Genomic DNA, 20,407 nt, shown 5'->3' on the forward strand with positions numbered 1-20,407 from the left:
AAGCATGATATATGAGGCTAGTACTTGAAGAAAGACCCAGAAAACAATCCCAGTGAGCTAAAGATCACAGGAAAAAAATTACAAGTACTCAAGGCAGCCAAGATCACAATCAGATTACCTAATAAAAGCCAGCTTTTCTTTAAATGGAAAACAATGCGCATTGTTTGTCCTTGAAATGTTTCATGCACTGCTTTTAAAAGAATGCCTAAGCACTCCACAGCAGCAGTCCATATCTGACAGAGCCCTGTCACCCTGCTGCCCCAGAGGTCATTGTTCCTGTACAACATTGGGAGGCTTGACTGAATAGATGTTGCCAAACGTAGCAGTCACTGGTAATAGATAAGGCTAGAACACAGAACTAAGCAGGAAGAGGCAGGATTTGCATAAAACTAGGGCCCACATGCTCAATAATGAAATAATTGCCCAAAGCATGTCCTTCTACAATCTTACCCAATGTAACAACAGTTCACCTGCCCTCCCTCTCTCAACGCTGCCTCAAAATTTGCACATAATCTCAGTTGCTCTTAAAGATGCCAATTCAGAAGCCAGACAACCACTTCCCTAATGTCAGGAAAATAGATTCAATTTTACACACATCAGGGTGATTTTAGAAACAATTTCTACATCTCCAGTGTAAGCATTACTTACATTTTCCCCCTTCAAATCTCATCCCAGTGGTTCCATAGGGCATTCTAAAAGTTACCTGATGCATTTTAGGGCATTCAAAAAAAAAAAAAAAGAAAGAAAAAAGAAAAAAAATCCCCAGAGTGTGTTTATAGCTGCAGCCCTAGATACTAGATGCACAAAAAGAATCCTAAAATATTCAATGATTCAAACAAATGCAATATTTCATAATAACTAAATATAACCAGTCAATTGAAAGTTTTTTCTGTCTTTTAAAAAGGAATGTCATTAAAAATAAATATATATATATATACACAGAGACATAGGAGTTCATATGGTTTTCTGCATGCGTGTGTATACAAATGTAAAATATGGACACCTCACACATCGAATTGTTTGAGAAGACTATCCTTGATCTTTAAAATGCCTCATCAGATTCCACTGAATGTTCTTCCCCTTTCTTTCTCTTAAGTGAAGAATCCACCCCAGTCTTTAGCATTTTTATCTGGAGGGTCTAACTTTTTGTCCATAGTGAAAACAGTGGTGATATTTCTCTTTGAAATCCAAGAAATCAGTGTGACCTAGGTTGTTTTCCCATGTGACTACAATTCCAGGGTCACAGTGATTGTCAAGCTTCTTGAACCACAATCTTTCAGCATCTGATGTCTTTCTAAGGTGCTTTTATAACAAGGAAAAGTGTGCACACGAGGCTGGGCTATACAGGAGAAGTTTGGGATGAGTCAGTATCACTAGGCCCAGTTTCAAGAAAAACTTGCAATGCTCAAAGTAGAAGGGCTGGAGACAACTCAGTGCAACTCAGAACCAGCCTTTCTTCAAGGACATGCCAAGCCTATTTCCTACCCAGCCCTTCTGTGCCTTTCCAGTTCTTTGTCGGTCTCCCCCTTCAGCACCCTTATGAAATACATGAATCCATGTAATTCACTTATATTAAGGCAGGAAAGGGCTGTGTGCAGGACTAAGCAGATCACAGATAGCCTCTCGTGTCTAAGAAGAAGCAAAAATTAAATATTTGTTCATAAGATCATCAGTATATTTTTAGATTTTTGTTGTAAAAGCCATATTCAACTCCCCCCCTCACCCCCAAGACAGGGTTTCTCTGTGTACTTTTAGTGCCTGTCCTGGATCTTGCTCTGTAGCCCAGGCTGGCCTCAAACTCACAGAGATCCGCCTGTCTCTGACTCCTGAGTGCTGGGATTAAAGGCCTACACCACCACTGCCTGGCTAAAACTTCCAAGTTTTATGTGGCACTCCAGCTTAGGGGTCTTAAATCCATGAGATGATCTATGTGACTCTGGGAAGTTGAAACAAAAATCTCTTCCCTACAAAATAGGCTTCACAACACTAAGTAACCCATAGCATTGTGGTGAAAAGGAGACAAGAGTGTCTGCATCATAGATAGTGTGATATAAATATATAAATATATATAAAGAATTTCCTTTATTCTTTCATGTTCTCATCACTCCACATCCCCCAGAAAGACCACATCTAAAGTGGTTCCTTTCTGTCTATAACGTATAAGATATATAGTGAAAAGTGATTGTATTATTATCAAATCCAGGAAATATCTAGCTTATAGCATTGTTGAAAGATAAGAATGAAAAGCAGCTTTCTCAAACCTGGCCACCAAACCAGGCTTATAACTACCCAGCCTTGGAGTGCTTCTTTGGATGAGTCAACCATGGAATCTAAACTACTTATATTAGCCAAGGATGCCTTTTTAACTCCATGAAGATGAAGATAGTTTTGACCTAATAGAACTGTTTAGGACTCAGGAGGTACAACTTCCAGTAGGTACATGGAACCCAGAGCTTTAGGATTTTAGAAATTGTTTCTTAAATATTAGGGACAAAGATAGAAATATTCCATGACTCATCTGCCTTACACAGTAAATGTGAGATAGTTTTGAAAATTGTCAGCCACTAAATTCAGTACAGTATGCTTTTTGCCTTAAGGTCACAATCCTTCTCCTCCTCCTCCTTTGTAACTATTATTATTTTTAACTACCTGTCTCTATTTAGGATGACTTGTTCCCATTCCATCTGCTTAGGCATAGCTTCTGTTTCTCTCTCTTTTTTTTGCATATGTGGTTTATGGGTACGTGTACATTCACGTGTATTTGCATGTGTGTGCTTGTACATGCATCTGGACATCAGCAGTTGGTATCTTGTAATTCCCCAATCACTCCCTACCTTATTTCTGGAGGTAGATTCTCTCACTGGACTTGGAGCTCACTGACTGTCCAGCAAGCCCCAGGGAGTCCCCTTGTCTCGATCTCTCCAGTGTTGAGCTTACTGGCACATGCCACCCAGACTAACATTTTCTTTGGGATCCAAACTCAGGTCTTCATGCTCATGTGGCATGTCCATTGGCTGAGCCCACTCCCCAGTCCCATATTCTTAAATATTCTTTTTTATATCAGGTTGGGCTATCCCAAAGCTTTGCCAGGGAGAAGACCCTTCCTCTCTGATATCCCAGGAAAGCTTCTGACCCCACAGTTCACTGGACTTAGTCATTGTGAGTGATCCACAGGAGAGGCACAAGGACCCAAATTGACACTGATACTCTATTCACCGTAGTTGACTCGACTTACTGAATCCATTAACGTCCTGAGAACTGGAGGAGAAGCCTTCATCATTGCGGTTGGTGCTGAGCTTGGTGGTGGGCTTGTCAGCTGAGGCCACAGGGCCCATCTCCCTCTGGGCTCCACTCTGTGTCTCCTTCTGCTTCTTAGCCAGCTTCCTTTGGGACATGTGCAAGGGAAAAATCACAGTCAGATGGTTCTAGTTGCATTAGAGGGCTGGGAAGGTAAGTTAGTCTCTTTCCCCATCCCCCATTCTCAACACCATATTTAGGTCATCCAACAGAAGCAGAGGCAAGGCAGGCTCTCCAATGTTCAGGGTCAAGTAAACACAAGCCTTCCTGAAACTAGAGATCATTTTCATTTAGTAGTTGTTTTATCTGTACCAATGAGCATGTTATATATTTGAGCTTATAATGAGAAATCAATGAGGCTCTGTGATTCTTCCCCTACTTTCTCTTTGGAGGGAGGAGAAGTCAGGCTGGACCCTCTGTTTTCATGCCTCTAAACACCCTCCCCAATAGTCCCAATGTGGAATTCTATATCTCTATAAATTATACCAAGCGACAGAGATTTTTATTCCTCCCTAGAGAACTAAAAGGTCAGAGGCTTCTTTTATGGACTTAGAGGTCTGTTTTACTTGAATTTTAACTGATAGGGTTTAGATATTTCATAAGAGACACAGTCCAGCCTTCCTCAGAGATTGACTAATGAATGAATCTATCACACAGCAGTAGACTGAAGTGAGGGTTGGTGGTTGGTGAGGGTAAAGGTTAGTTAATTAACTCAAAGAAAGAAAAGCCGAAGCTGGACTTGACTCATAGACACTCCTACAGAAGCAACAGTCCCAGAGAACCAGAGAGGCATTTTTAATAACAATAGTGTAGAGGAGCATTTCTTAAAGTTTGTTGTAAATCTGAATCACCTGAAGATGTAAGACAGCACCCAGAGGCCTAGATTCAGGACCAATAGATAGCTGCGAAGGTCCCCTTGTTGTCCTGACACCAACCATTGAGGCTACACCCACTTTGGCTCTAGGCAGACATGAGTTCATAGCTTACCTCTGCTGCCTGCCTGGGGCAGGTTTATTGATCTCTGTCTATCCTGAAATCTTCTACATGTTGCACCCAATAACAGGACTGGCCTCATATAGTCATAAGGGTTAAATGAGGTAGCACATACAATACACAGTGCACACTACTTGGCATTTAGAGGACAGCAACCACATGGATGCTGCTATTAAATCTTTGCTGACCCAACCAACCATATTCCAATGTTTCAACACCCTTCCAGCAGTCCCACAGTGGAATTCTGTCTTTGAATTATATCGAGTGACAGTGACTTTGATTTCTCACTGGGGAATGAAAAGGTCAAAGGCTTCTTCTTTTATGGATTTAAAAATCTATTTCACTTAATTTTCAACTGATGGAGCATAGGTATTTCATAAGTGATAAAGATATTATGACCTTCTTGAATATGGTCCCTATGGGTTTACACATACATCTAAATATAGTCATAATGTTCCTAACAGATGAAAATCTATGGGCTAAATATGTATTTTAAGGATAAACATCTCTGAGTCTACTGCTGGAGTCTTCACAGAACCTGGCTTGACCATTAGTCTTTCTTATTCTTGTTTCCCTGCAGAAAGAACTTGCATCCCAAAGAGGAGAAATTAAATGTAACATAGGAACAGTGTTCCCAATCACAGATAGGTCATTTCAAGAGTTAATCATCTCCCTGCACAAGAAGAGCTAAAGGAAAGGATAAATCTGGATGGAGAAGTATGTTAGAAGAGTTTATCCAGATCCAACTCCCAATTGACAGCCTCCTCCTAAGAACATGGGTCTAATGTGTAGGTGTAGACTACATAGGATGGCAGATGATGGTACCTTTAAGTGAAGATACTTTGAGAAGTCTTTATTTATAAAAGGACTATTGAAAATGGTCATAGGGGCAGCAAGATGATATAACATAGAGACAAGCTACCCTGTTTCCTGAAGAGGAGCCCACAGGGACAAGCACAGGAAGCCATATTCAGAACCCTGAAGGAAAGAGTTGAAAAGAGAAGGCCAGGTGGGCAGAACTTTTCTCTTGAAGGGTCTGCTCTATCCTAGATGAGAACACAGAGAGGAAATCTTGGGCCATAATACCTTGACTCCACTTGCCCCAGCTTCTGACTTTCTATAGCAGTCCTCATTAACAGAATCTAACTAATAGCTACAGGTGTCAAAGCACCTTCTGATGGAATCCCTGCAGAGCACAGCCCAGCAGTAGAAAGCATGGCAGAGAAGAGGACAGGGTGAATCTGGATAGAGAAGAGAATAGCTTTTATGGTTCTCATTTGGCCATAATTTGAAGATCAATGTAGCCTAAAGTGGAATTTGTCATTTATTTATTCTTAAAAATTAGCCCAGGGAAGGAATTGCACTCAAGAAAAGAAACACTATTTTTTTTCTTTTTTTGGTCAGGCCACAGGCAGAGCGTTCTACAAGCAAAACTACTCCAGGTGGTAAAAGGAAAGACAAGAACTCCAGCCTGGCTCAGCCTGGCCCTCTCTCACCACCATTAGGCAATCAACAGGCAAAGAGAACACCAACAAAAAGGAAAATCTTGTAGCTGATGGTATTTCAAAATTTTATTCTTCATTCATTATCAAAAAGGAGTCTGTTTAAAAATGTATATGTGACCTTCTTCATCATAAATTTGGAAGGATATACACCAGATATTTTGCCTCCATCCAAACTCCCTCACATTGCCCCAGCAGGAAATAAAAGGAAATCTGATAAGAGAATTAACTTGAAAACTACAAATGAGTGTGAATCAGAGCTCGGCTATTTCCTTGGAGGCAGAACTTCCAGCCAATCTCATTCCATTCAGGGTAAATAATACAGAGAGAGTTGTCTTTAACACAAATCACTGGCTTCCAAAGCAATAATAATAACCAGAAGAGATCTCACTGCTTCTTAGAAAAATGAAATTTTATAGAAATGTTTGGGTAGAACCAAAAACGTGCATACATGCATACACACACACACACACACACACACACACACACACACACACACCTACCTACCTACCTACCTACCTACATACATACATACATACATACAAATGAGAAGAAAAATTGAGCCTCTCCAAAACATGAAGGTATTTAAAATTTTAAAAACTAAGCTGTAACCCTCAGCTATATATCTATGTTAGCCAGGTTTACATAAAAAATACCTGAGACAATAAACTTCTAAAGAGAAAAGGTTGCTTATGAGTCATTGGCTTGCTGATCCTTCTGCTTTTTGTTTTTCTCTAGCAAGGGGTGCACATTTTATATGAGCAAGCAGCTCAAGATGGGAGTCGGGAAACAAAATGATTTAGATTGGCTGAGGTCTGAAAAGTCCTCCCAGTCACTTAAGGACCTTCCACTAAGACTTACAGTTTCAAAGCACCTACAACACTGCACTCTGGGCCCCAGCCCTTAATACATAGTCCTTTGTGGGAGGGGTGGGGCTCCTCCAAACCATAGTAGTGTCCTGGGTATGAGCCCACAGCTGAAACTTTGGTGATGGGGGTCCTATGTGAGTGTTTTGGCAATAGGTAAACACACCCCTAAAGGTGGAAATGGAGCAGGCACAAAAGAAAAGAAAACACAAACTCACAGCGGGAATTCAAAATTTAAGAATTAAAACAACCCTACTCACAGGAAAAATTGGATATTTCTTGCCATTATCACAGAATTTAACTTATCTCTCCCATTTTATTTTTCTCCCTCTGGAGAAAACCCAAATCTGAAAGTACCCAAGACCTTCAAATTATGGTCTAGCCTCAGCTTAGCCTCTCATTCATACTTTCTAGTAAACAGCAACTATGTCCCCAACCCCACGATGTTCAATACTCATGGCCTTGATGTGTTCTTATTCTCCACTAGGCACCTTTCTTCATCTTTCAAAGTTGAAAGTCATTCCAATGTCAGACCTCCTCTGGGGCTTCTTGCTGCTCCGCTAACAGAACTGTAATTTTCTCCTCTCAGGCTGACTCATCCTTTGAACAAATATTTGAGCACATACATGTATCAGGCTCTGCTAAACGTAAGAAAGCTGAATTTTCTTCACCTTGACCCTCTGCAAGCCCAGAGACAAACGACAAAGACAAGCACTAAATAGGTAAGTGCAGAAATATAAAATCGCAGAGACGGAGAATGCTAAGAAGAAATAGTTGGTGCTACTAGAGAGTTAACTCTTGGTTTGAACCCTGGCAGGAGACCAGGAAGAGTTTTGAAGCCTTGTCTGCTAAAGCACTCATCCATTCCGCGACAGTCATTCAGCCCTCACCCACTAGGGTAAGCACCTCTTGGGAGAAGGGCTTTTGACTCCTTGTACCTACTCCAGTTGCTTGCTGAGTATCTGGCACATAGCCCACGCTCAATAAATTTGTTGCACAAATTTATATTTAAAAGTCTATGATTTGGATTGTGTAAAAAAGATTGTTATCTTGCTCTGAGTATAAATTATAACTACTTCAAAAGTAGATAAGTGCGACCGAAGAGAAGGAACACCCTACATGACATCAGTGTGGGCCTTGGAATATGTGTTCCTTGGGATGTTTGGGTAGATAACTCAGCATTTCATTCTTGGAATATTTGCAGAATTAGTGGAATGTTTGCAGAAGTCCTTTTTTTTTTTTAAAAAAAAAAAGCTCTAGATCCCACAGAGTATCCCAAGCCACAGAACATTAAAAACAAAACAGCCAAACATCATAAAATAGCTATATGATTCAGGGGGTGGTCCTTTAGGGCCTTTAACACTGGAGTACTTATGACTTTTCTGAACTTGCAAGTATTTCTCTGTTAGTTTTGCAGTTCTTGTCAATTGGGTCACAGGATTTCACCAGCAGGGGGTAACAAAAGCTGAAGAAAAGAGAGCACACAGAGAGGCCTGTGGATTCCTCTGCAGGTCATTTCTTGAGCTGGAGAATGTTTCAGGACAGTAATCTGAACCTTAGAAGGCCTTAAAAAGCTCTCTCTCCTCTGTAGACTTCTTCATTTCCTTCCTAAAATTATTTTCTTCTCTTTTGCTCATGAGTTTGTTGGACAAGCAGTTAATGTGCACTTACTTTATACCTGTGGCTGCAAGACAGGCCATCCTGATATCCTGATGAAAACAAAGCTAAACGAAACAAACAGGAACCCTTTCCATTTCAGGCTTGCACTGTGAGGAGCCTCCCAGCTAGAAGAGTTTAAGTACAGACTGGAAACTTCTTTGCACTAGATGCAGTGAGGGATTCCAGCATTCACATTCACAAAATCCCTCAGTTTTGTTTTGTCTTGGAATAGGATGGTCCAACTTATTATTAGAAATCTTGAAAGTTTCATCTAAGGATTTTTCCTGGATATGAACAACTATATACATTCTCCTGGGCAGACACTGAACAGTCATGTATATTCTCCTGGGCAGACACTGACCAGCCATGGATACTCTCCTGGGCAGACACTGAACAGTCATGTATATTCTCCTGGGATTCTCCTGGGCAGACACTGAATAGTCATGTATATTCTCCTGGGCAGACACTGAACAGTCATGTATATTCTCCTGGGCAGACACTGAACAGTCATGTATATTCTCCTGGGCAGACACTGAACAGTCATGTATATTCTCCTGGGCAGACACTGACCAGCCATGGATACTCTCCTGCATAGACATTGACCGGCACTTTTTTCCTTCCCAGAGGGCTTAGCCTCTGGCCCACCCTTCATTAGCATCTCTAGGTAGACTATCTTGGTGACTCACAGAGACTTAAACCTTGAAGCTCAATGGTATCTTAGCCCATCAAAGGCAGAAAAAAAAATAAAGAAATAAAAGAAAGATGAAAAAGGAAGGCTACACACCAATTAAAAGTAAGCATCGTTCACATACTTTACAGCCACAGTGTACAGGGCACATGACTGACTCTCTACAATTGCCCATCATAACAGGAAGAGAACCCTACTATTCTCCCATTTCACAGAGAGACTTCCTCTTACTAAGGCCTGGATAGAGTGTTCTTAGTTAAGGCACACAATACATAGGTAGGAGCCATAGGACCTAGTCCCTGCTTTTTACCTGAAAACTCAGACATCTGGTCCAACATTCTTATATTTGTCTTCTAGGAATGGGATTAGACATGCAAATGAAAAGACAAACCATATGCTGGGGAGGAAACCACACATTTTGATTGCAGGACATTGAGAAATCAAGCTGTAAGTGAGCTTTAAGTTTCTTTCCCACTGGTTAGCTTTCATATAATGCCGGAAGGAAAAGCCAGCTGCAAGTGGATAAAAGCTATCAAAAGTTTCACCCAGCTGTGAGCCCTATGAGCTGCAATACTCACCTACCAGGAAATATGTGTCCACTGGTGGCACAGTGATGACTGATGGAGGGCTAGAGGAGAGCTTTTTGGTTAGATTTGAGGTTTGCTCCAAGGAGGTAATTCATGCCTGGCACTGTAAACCTGGTCACAAGCCCATGAGAAGGAGGTCATAAGCCATAGGGTGAACATACTATTGTTGATTTGCTAAGTGGACAAGGTGTCAAATTGCCCCCTAAAACTTGTGTTTATATACATAGATTAGTGCTTCTTCTAGCCTTGGTCAGAAAAGTGTCTGTTTAATGGGCACATAACTGATGAAATCGATGAGAACAAATAACTGCTGAGTGTTCATCCCTAAATAAGACATCCATTTTGCCCTCTCTGAGGCTTAGAGAACATCACTGAAGAGGGGAAGAAAGAATGGAAGAGCCAGAAGATAGGGAGAATGTTGTGGAATGCTATCTTCTGAACATGACAGAGCTGCTACACTCATGAACACACAGTAACAGTGGTTACCTGCACATGACCTCAACACTCCAGCTTGGGAGGGGTAGAGCTCATGAGTCCCTATTCCTCTCAGAGGCAGTTAATAAATACTGGAAGCAAGAAGGTCATATTCCTCAGTGGTCTAAACACTGGTAAATTGTTCTTCCTCAAGTAAATAATCCCCTACCCATGTCGAGCCAGGCTAATTAACAGTAACAGGGCACAGAAGACTTTTTTAAAGTCCATGGAAGTGCAAGGGATGGGGTGGGGGACTTAATGGGAAGAAGCAGTGGTCTGGCAGGAGGGAGAGGAGATAGGAGATAAGAGAGGGTAATGGTGGTGTTGGGGATAAGGGCAAAGTATGTTATATATGTTCAAAGTATGTTGTATATGAAATTGTGAAAATACAAATAAAAATTTTAAATGCAGATTTAGACAATGTTACATACTGTTCCAGTCTCTTACAAATGCAGCAAGAACAAACAAAGAAACAAACAAAAACAAAAACCCCTCATTAACCCAAACTCCACTAACTCAGAATTCTTGCAACTGAGGTAGAGGCTGAGCTCCATCAAATCAGAGTCAACAGTATGAACTGAGAACATGAGTGTGTGCAGGGCTTTTAGGTTATTAAAACGTTTTCTCCTGTATCCGGTTGGCGATGGTAAAATAGTTAACATACAGATGATGGGGGCAGACAGCCTGGCATCAAAGCCCAGTTGCTTATCAGACTAGCTGTGTGAGGAAGCTCCCTGGACCACGTGACAGCAAGGACAAAGGCCGTAGTGATCTAGCTTCCAACTGAGGAACACCAAAGATCAATAGCCATCATGAAGTGGTATTTCATTTTGTTCCATTTTTATGTGTGTTCTTTCTCACCAACCATCTGCCTCAGTGTTTTTTTGTTTGTTTGTTTGTTTGTTTTTGTTTCTGTTTTTTTTTTTTTTTTTGAGACAGGGTTTCTCTGTGTAGTTTTGGTGCCTGTCCTGGATTTCCCTCTGTAGACCAGGCTGGTCTCAAACTCACAGAGATCTACCTACTGCCTTGGCGTTTTTGAGGCAGGGTGCCTCAGTGGCCTGGAGCTTGCTGAGTATGCTAAGCTGGCTGGCCAATAGGTCTCAGGGAGTCACCTGTCTCCACCTTTGCAATGCTAAGAGTACAAAGCGCATATAACCATGTCCCCCCTTTTTCATGTGGGTTCTGGGGATCAAACTCAGGGCCTTATGCTTGCACAGTAGAAACTTGATTAGGTGAGCCATCCCCCAAGCCCAGAAGTGAAATTCTAGTTGTTTTAAGGCACCCAGCATGTGGTACTTTGTTACAGCAGCCCTAAGAAATTAATGTAACTGTAATAGGATATATAATGCACATTCATTTAATAAACATTGGTATTGCACTTCCTTTGCTCCGGGCACTATTGACGGATTGTAGGTACAGTGTATCAGGGGCTTTCGTTCTAATAACCATGCGGTTAGCAGCCGCACTGCTACCACTTCACAGATGAAGGAGCAGGGCAGAGAGACTTGAAATGATCTGCATAAAAATGCCCAAACTTTCCAGAGGCAGAGCAGAGATTCAAACCCAGGCAGTCAAGTTTCTGGATGCTCTCTCTGATTTTTGCATTATGCCATGCTCAATCAAAACATACCACTTTCTCCTCTGGTTCCCTTCCTCCCAGGCAAACAAACTCCTGCACATGTGCTTATCTGTGGAGCGTGCACATTCAGTCACTCAGCATCCCATCGACCCACTGCCTCTGTTAGGTTTCTATTCTGAGATGGTGGGGCCTTCCCCTCCCCTTGTATGGGAGCTTCTCTGCTTTCCCAAGGTTGGCAAAGTTACACAGCAACAGCAACAGCAGATCTTATTATGAGTTAAATGCCCAAGGGACCATGGCCACCACCTACCAACCGCCATCCCTCTGCTGCCTTGCTCTCTGTGCTTCTGCTGGTCTATTGCTCCTTCTTTCTCCTGACTATGTCTGCCTCCCTTTTCTCACACTTGAAACAGGCTTTTCTTTGCAGTTAGTGCAGTTAGACCCCACTGGACGTGCTCCTGAGCTGGCACAGATCCAGTATGGCAGAGAGCATATAACATATATAAGGGCCGTTTCCATATGTGCATATGGACACACTGTCCCAGAACCCTGCAATAGCATCTAGTGGGAGCAGTATGGACTCTCAAGCCAGACTGCTGAGACTCAAGCCATAGTCTATCATTTACTGGTTCTGTAGTCTTGGGTAGTTTCTTGCTCCTCTATAAGTCAGTCTCCTCATCTGTCAGCTAGTGTCAAAGATTGTGAATTGTCTTAGTGCTTCAGGGTAGATACTGTGATAATGAATTTGAAAGTACTTACACCTGGATTTGTTACCTGCCAAGTGAGCTTTATATAAGATGTTTGTTGAATAATAAGCAATGAGAAGGGAAGGGACACTTGATAGGAAAGTGAGAACAGAATCCATGGTTCAGATGATGGGTGTTACCCTGAATGTTTTCAAGCTACCAAACTCTGAAAGTCCCAGGCTGGGGAGGCAGCCCTTCCAATGTTAGTGCTATGGAAACACTATTGGCCTTAGCCCTGGACTGCCTAGGTTGTAACTATCTGTGCAATCATGATAAGGTCTCAATCTTCACGAGGTAATGAGACTTAGTTTCTTCATCTGTAGGATAATCAGATGTATTTTAACCTACGGAATGACTGTACTGATTAAAAATAGTCACTGTTGGCTGAGGTGATAGTTCAGTTGATAAGGTGCTTGCTTTGCAAGCAGGAAGACTGATGTTCAATCCTCCTGAACCCAGTTAATAAGAGAAAGCCAGCAGAGTGGCCCATGCTTTTAACCTCAGTGCTGGCAGGCAGAGACAGAGAGAAATCTGGTATGTTTTGACTAACCAGTCTAGCCTACTAGGTGAATACCAGGCCAATGAGAGACCAGGAAAGGGAGAAATAGTGTAATTATATTATAATCTCAAAAAATTAAACAATTAAATATCTAAAGTGGATGGCACCTGGGGAATAACAAGTCTTCTGTCCTCCACATGCATGTACATACAACCTCATACACATGCACCTACATGTTCACAAATACAAATTATCACTATCACCATCCTCACCATCATCTGCTCCCAAGCATGGAGTATCTCTCCCTTTGGCATATTCTGAGTTTTGTTTGTATCTGCTCCCTGACAGGTGCACTCCAGGGAAACTACCTTTTCTGTCTTCATCTATCAGCTCTCCTCCTCCATGCAAACCTTTCTTACAAGAAAACAAGCCGAAGTAGATGTCAGGGCAGATGCTGTCCTCCCACTGGTGTTCAGAAGTCCATTTTTGGTTACACGAGTTATAAGATCTTGGATTATCTGGGCTGGAAAGGTCCCCAGGTCCCTCCCAACCTACCTCGAGGCCCCTTGTAAAATTGAGTAAGAAGATACTCGATCCCTTACTGTGCAATGTCAGCAACAAGAACCTATGACCTCTGCAGACAGCCCCTTCCAGAAGCACAGTTCATTATATAGGAGACACACAACACACATTAATCTTCCTATTTGTGTTTGTGTATTCAGCACCTAGTTCAGCACTTGGCACAGTATTTAAGTGCTTTCATTATGTTGAATGAATGAATGAAACTTCCATATCTGAACTTCACCATAATTTGATTCAACACTATTCTCTACAAAGTGGCTGCACTTAACCAATTGTTGTAGAAATAGGCTTTATTCTGCAGAAGTGAATGGCAAGGATTCTCCAGCTTGTACATGCACCACAATACCTATACTGTTGGCTGAAACTGAGAGGGTTGGGCTCCATTCTCAGAGTTTTAAAGTTTGTAAGTCTAGGGTAAAGCTAAAACACTATACATTTCCAAGTTCCCAGGAGATGCTGGGCTCTGTCCTTTGAGAAGTACTCCTCTACAGCATATCATCCCTTGCTCTAGAGAGGAGCACATGGCATTTATCTGCCGTCCTTTCTCTGTTAGCACCTAGAACCACACTTAGACACTCCCACTGCCATTGGACTTAGGATCATATACTTTTTAATTCAGATATTCCATTTTCTTGAGAATTTATTCCGAGGAAATAAAAGAATAATGAAAACAAAGGACATAACGTATACCATGAGATGATATTGGAGCACTGGTTCCTATATGCACTAATTCCATCAATTGTGGTGCTGTTGATATTTTAGATAATACATGATATTTATTAGCATCCTTGATCTCAACCTTCTAGTAGCCAGGGGCTCTGTTACTCCCTGGTATAACATAAGAAAAATGTCTCTGGCTGGACATGCTGGCACACACTTATAATCCCAGCACTTGGGAGACTAAGGCAGGAGACTTCCCAATTGAAAGCCAGTATATACTACACTGTGAAACCCTGTTTACAAAAAGAAAAGATCTGTTAAGCATTGCCAAATATTCTAGGGGTCAGAAGAGTTTTTCCTATCTGTAGTACATATGTTTAAATGGAATACTTTAATTTTTCATACACTCTACTGTGTGGCTGGTACCTTGGAAACATCTTGAAGTTTCATAACACCACCACAAAGTGGTGGTTATTTCTTTTTGTTTTATTGATGAGAAATCCTGAGCCCAGGAGGGCTAATGCTAAACTCATAAAATAGGTAAAGGGAACAGGTGGGTTTGGAGCCCAGTTCTTCAGTCTGCAGAGCCTGCTGTCTCCTTCACCTCCTCTGGCGCTTCGATTTAATAGCACACAATCAGTTACAGCCTCGTAAATGTCTAACAATAGGGAAGCGGCTCAGTAAATTATAATACATCCCCTGGATGGAATATTATGCAACTATTAAAATGATGGAGTGCCATTAAAGATGAAAACTATGTAACAACATGGGAAAATGCTAACTGGATTACATTAAGTTAAAATACCAAAAAATAAAACTGTGCCTACATTGTGATTACAACCACGAGGTAGTATATCTATGGGTGGATGGCTAAAGGTAGAGTGAAGACATGAAGGATAATTTTCCATTCCCTTTTGATATTCATTATTATCATAGTATCTTTGTGATTTTTTTAAAATTTCTAAGCAGTAGCGGGATACTAATGAAATGCAGGATGTTAGGACTGCCACAGATGAACTTGGATTCTGAAACTCAAGCTTCTCTGAGCCCACTGAATGTGGCAAAGAGATACTGACCTTATTTCCCTCAAACAGCATTATCACAAGTATGTCTTTGAACACAGGACCCTCTCATTTCTCTGTCCAGCTTTCCCGAAGCACAACCAAGCCACAGTACACAAACCAACAGCTCTGAGAGCATGGGTGTAGATCACTCAGGGAGTAGGGGCCATTAGGAACACGCAGTCTGAGGGTGGCAGACATGCCTGTCTGTTAAAGGCATTGAGCAGCATGCTGGTCTCATGCATTATGCATCAAGAATGGCCTGGCACCCTGGCCCTGCCGTTCAGGAGAAGCCTTGCAAAAGGAACATCTGATGAACTGATTGGTATGTCAAAATGTCATTAAGGGTAAATTAATGGATGTGTTACTTTGGCTGTAAGAGACAGTGCCAGCAAGACATCAGGCAGCCGGCAGGCTGTTCTCCAGTCCAAGACAGACGGCGGTTTGCAATGGAGATTCATGGTCTTTATGCGTTGTGAGGTGCTTTGCAGGGAGAAGAATAAACAGAAATGCTCCAGCACTTAAGCGCCGTAAAATCACAAGCATGAGATAAATTAATTAGTGTACACCAAGAAGGCGGCTTGTCTGTCTGCACTCCTGGGGAAAGCAAGAATGGATGGCACTGGGCTAGAGATGATGGGTCCCAGCACCAGCCTCCAGAGAAAGCAATTGAGTTTAATGTGCAATCATAAACTGCAGTTGATGGAAAGATAAGGCTGGTCTGCACTTGGTTTTTAAAGAAAAAAAAAAAAACCTATTTCTGCATACTGCTTCCAAGCTCTTTGTGTCTCTGGGTCAGATATGTAGGGAACTGAAGAAACCTGTCAGCTGGTCCTGCCTCTAGGGTCAAGGATAGAGGATTATAATACCCCAACACTCCTGGAGCCTCTCTTGGGCTACCTTCTGCTATCCCAAATAGGGAGGTTTACCACCTCCCTGTTAGTCTGCCCCATTGTTAGTTCATCAGCATTAGACAGATCACTGGATTTCCCTACCATCTTTCTTCTTTTAAGTAAATAAGAACAGGGCCTCTTGAGCTATTACTGGGTGCCAGGCCCTAGGCTCTGATCACAGCCTATACTGGAGAAAAATGAAGATTGGGGAAGATAAGGGATTACTAAGAGCACAAGTCTAGTCCATGGTGGGATCATGATTCAAAGCCAGGTCTGTAGAGACCAAAGCTTGACATCTTAACCACCACTAAGTTGTAATTGCTACAACCACTGCTCACCGAATGGGGCCTGGCTTGCAGGCCAATACAGCCAGTGAGTAGGCATAAATGTGGGAACTTAATTTGGGCACATCCTGGGCACACTGATAAACATCTGGCTTGGGTTTGCCAACCAATCTTTCATGCAAAATTACTTTGTATGGGAAGCAAGTTATTTTTCCATTTAAGACTTGTTTTTACTTGTCTTTTCAGGGTTAAATTGATTGGAATAATTAATTGTTTTTCAAAATATGGAAATCAGTTTCATGCCTATATATTAGCAATGAGCAACGCGAACAGGGATTTTAAAGCATCAGTGCCATTTGTAATGGCATGGAAAGAAGGAGACATTCAAGCACATATCCTCAGATCCCACAAAGGACTACACATCAAAAACTATGAAAAAGGTGATTAACAATAAAACAAAAACAAGAAGCAAAGCATGTTAGCATAATCTGCAGTCCTAGCACCCAAGAAGCTGAAGCAGGAGATTAAAGAGTTCAAGACCAGTCTGCCTACATGGTGAGTTCAAGCCCAGGCTGACTACACAGTGCATTCAAGACCAGGCTCAGTATACAGTGAGTGAGTTCAAGACAAGGTTGAGATACATTTAAGTTCTCTTGTGACCACCCAGTCTACTGCTCTTTGCAGTGTAGTTCATACACCCATTTTCTTCTAAAAGAGAAGCAAGGAAGGTCCACCCAAGTGAAGAGGCATATAGCATTTCCTGGCCAGAAGACTTGATGTCATAAAGAATGTTTACATAGTCCATGAAGATTCAGTGTAACCCCAGCCAAGAGCTAGCAAATATTTTTTTTAACAGGTGCAATCACCATCATGTATTTATTTTAAAGGAAGGAAGAAAAATATCATCAAGCCTCAACTGCCTGGAAAAGATCACCTGGGACATATTATATTAAATAAGTTCATCATTTGATCACTCGATAGCTAGTTACTTCTGTGTTTGTTACAGGTGAATTTGAATAAAATCTCTCAACAGCACAGCCCTTTTATAGGACATTATAAACAAAAATGTGTTAAGAGATTTCATTTAAAAGTTAGACTCAACAGGCCTATTTATAAAACAGTCACAAAATAATCTCTACCCTCTGCTCTCTTAATCTCTGTCCTTATTTTGCCAAAGTGGATTATAAATTTCATACCAATTATAAGAAGATGAGTGACTTCTCTGTTTTATTTCTTGTCTCATTTATACGGAGAATGTATTTAAATGGATAAAATATTAGTTATAGGGTTTCTGTTTGTCTATACATTTTGCAGTTATAGTCTGAATATATGGATATGGTTACACACTTTCAAGTCAGACACAACTTTGAACCATATTCATTGCGTGTTGGACTCTGGCGTCTAAATGGCTCGGTGGGGTAGAGGCTGTGTTTTTTGTTAGCTTTCCTGCCATGTAGAGTAGTCTCTTTCAGAATCTTTGGCACATGCATCTCACAGTGCATCCTAAGATCATGACACCAGCAATGGCATCTCTTTGTTCTCTTTCTGCGATAGCCCTTGTCCCCGGTCAGTTTTGTAAGCCTTCTTTTCCTTAAATTTGAAATAGAACTTTCTTTTTGGGTTAACATAAAGATTCCACAAAATACCTATGTAAAAATCACTTGTAAATTACAAAGTAATAGTAGACCTGATGGGGCTGGAGAGACGGCTCAGCAGGGAAGAGCACTTGACGCACTTGCAGAAGACCCAGGTTTGGTTTGCAGCACCCATATCAGATAGCTCACTGCCACCTGCAAACCATCTCCAGAGAATCTGTCTGTCACCCTTTCCTGGCCTTCCAGGGTGTGTGTGTGTGTGTGTGTGTGTGTGTGTGTGTGTGTGTGTGTACAGACACACATATAAATAAATAAATAAAAATAAAAATCTTTAAAATAGAAGTATACATAAAGCAAAAATACAATAATCATATATACATATAATGCACTTAGTACACAACAAAGAGATGGTGAGCGTGTATTCTACTTTCTTTACCCATTTGTAAGTGGAAGGGCATGTTTATACTGACTGAAACATCAAATAAGGTACACAAGCTTTATATTTATATCACATGCGTCTCTACTGATAAGTTTAAATTTTGCTTTTTGGTGTCCATTAATTTAAAAATATTTTCATAGGGACCTAGATTCTGTGCCTATATAACATTATCTTATGCTGTCCTGATGAGCCTGCACTGTAACCCTCTAATTTGTGATTGCTATTCCTAATTCACAGATGAGGAAACAGGCTCGGACTAGACGGCAGTAAAGCTCCAAGCCAGCCTGGGCAACAAAGTAAGACCCTGTATCAAAATAAAGGAAGGAAAGAAGGAAGGAAGAAAGAAAGAAAGAAAGAAAGGAAAAAAGAAAGGAAGAATAGAAGGATGGAAGGAGGGAGGGGGAGGGAATGGCTGAAGGAAGGAGGAGGGGGAAAGGGAAGTGGTAACATCCAGGAAATGAATCAAGCTTGCACCATGTGCCTTTTACTACAGTGCTGTTTATTAGTATGGTTATTATTTTTCCCCACTAGTCCAAACAAAACCACTATTTAACACTCTTAAATGATGAGACATGAGATTATAGTAGTATAATACACTGAGCATGTTTCCCCTTGCCCCGGGCTGGGAAACATACCCATGGTGATATTGTCAAAGTATCCATCATGGATTTCATGTTAAAAACAAACAAAATAAAACAATACCTTAGGTCTCACTCCTTCATGGTAGTTTTTGTGTTTAGAGAAAATATAAGGAAAAATTATAATAGCATAGAATCCTATTTCCATAAGATTTGAGCTTAGATTTTCTTCCCTAGAGGATCTTCTCTTATCCTGTTGATGCCCAGATGATAAATGGCATGGAAAAGAAAGACTAAACTGCAAAGATTCCCTTGGCTTTATTCTATTTCTTTAAAAGTACATTGTTATTAAGGTCTTTTCTGAAATAAAACAATCCTTCTTTAGTTTTGAGACTCAATTTGGTTTATAGGATTAATAAAATTGGATTTTCACATTTTACAAGAATTCAAGTCTCCCACTAACAATGGTGTTTTGGTGGCACTATGTTTTCCATGCTCCCTGCTTAACAATGTGGGTGGCTGCAACTTAGCCAACTCTCCCCAGGCTCTTATAATGAACCAGGGGTTCAAATCCACTGGGATAAAAAGTTGCTTTAGAAAGCAGCTCAGTCCTTATTTCTGCTTGCTTGCTGCCTGCCTTCCTTCCTTCCTTCCTTCCTTCCTTCCTTCCTTCCTTCCTTCCTTCCTTTTTTTTTTTTTCATTAGAAAGGAGATTTCATCAGTAGCACCATGAGACTCCTTAGGGTTTTGGTGATTGATACATTTGAAAAAAATGTTTCTCAGGAAATTAATTATAGCCAAGGGGCCTTTCCTCCTCATATTGGCACCCAGACCATGATGAGGAATCATGTGAGCAAATAATCACATACAATTTACAATTTAAATATGTGCTTGGGAAATTTTTTCTATACATTTATGAACAGCACAAGGGTTGTCTACTCAACATGTGTAAAGGAAATGCTTGGGTCGACAAGATGGCTCAATGGGCAGAAGCACCTGCCACCAAGCCAACAACCTGAGTTCTATCCTTAAGACCCATGTGGTGGGCTGGGCGGTGGTGGCGCATGCCTTTAATCCCAGCACTCGGGAGGCAGAGCCAGGTGGATCTCTGTGAGTTCGAGGCCAGCCTGGGCTACTAAGTGAGTCCCAGGAAAGGCGCAAAGCTACACAGAGAAACCCTGTCTCGAAAAACCAAAAAAAAAAAAAAAAAAAAAGACCCATGTAGTGAAAAGAGAGTCATACAATTTGTCCTCTGATTTCTACATACATGGCATGACACATGCATGTCCCTCCCCTATATGTACTCATATAAACAAACAAACAAATGTAATTTTTAAAAAAGGAAATAGTACCATCAGATATCCTATCCTCTGTAGTCTTTGCTTGTCAAACTCAGGTTCTATCATCACAGTCAAAGTCATTTCT

The 20,407-nt window shown here is 41.2% G+C and overlaps 1 protein-coding gene across 11 annotated transcripts in view; it reads right to left on the bottom strand.

Moving 5' to 3' along the window:
• Positions 1 to 20,407, bottom strand: part of Ptprt (protein tyrosine phosphatase receptor type T) — a 1,105,165-nt gene that overhangs the window by 131,123 nt on the left and 953,635 nt on the right. For all 11 annotated transcript variants that reach the window (XM_028868606.2, XM_028868602.2, XM_028868605.2 and 8 more), the window contains one exon: positions 3,236 to 3,384. In XM_028868606.2, the coding sequence (XP_028724439.1) occupies positions 3,236 to 3,384 (149 nt within the window). The remainder of the gene's footprint in view (positions 1 to 3,235; positions 3,385 to 20,407) is intronic.

The sequence above is a fragment of the Peromyscus leucopus genome, chromosome 4 (genome assembly GCF_004664715.2).
Source record: "Peromyscus leucopus breed LL Stock chromosome 4, UCI_PerLeu_2.1, whole genome shotgun sequence".
NCBI classification, from domain to species: domain Eukaryota; kingdom Metazoa; phylum Chordata; class Mammalia; order Rodentia; family Cricetidae; genus Peromyscus; species Peromyscus leucopus.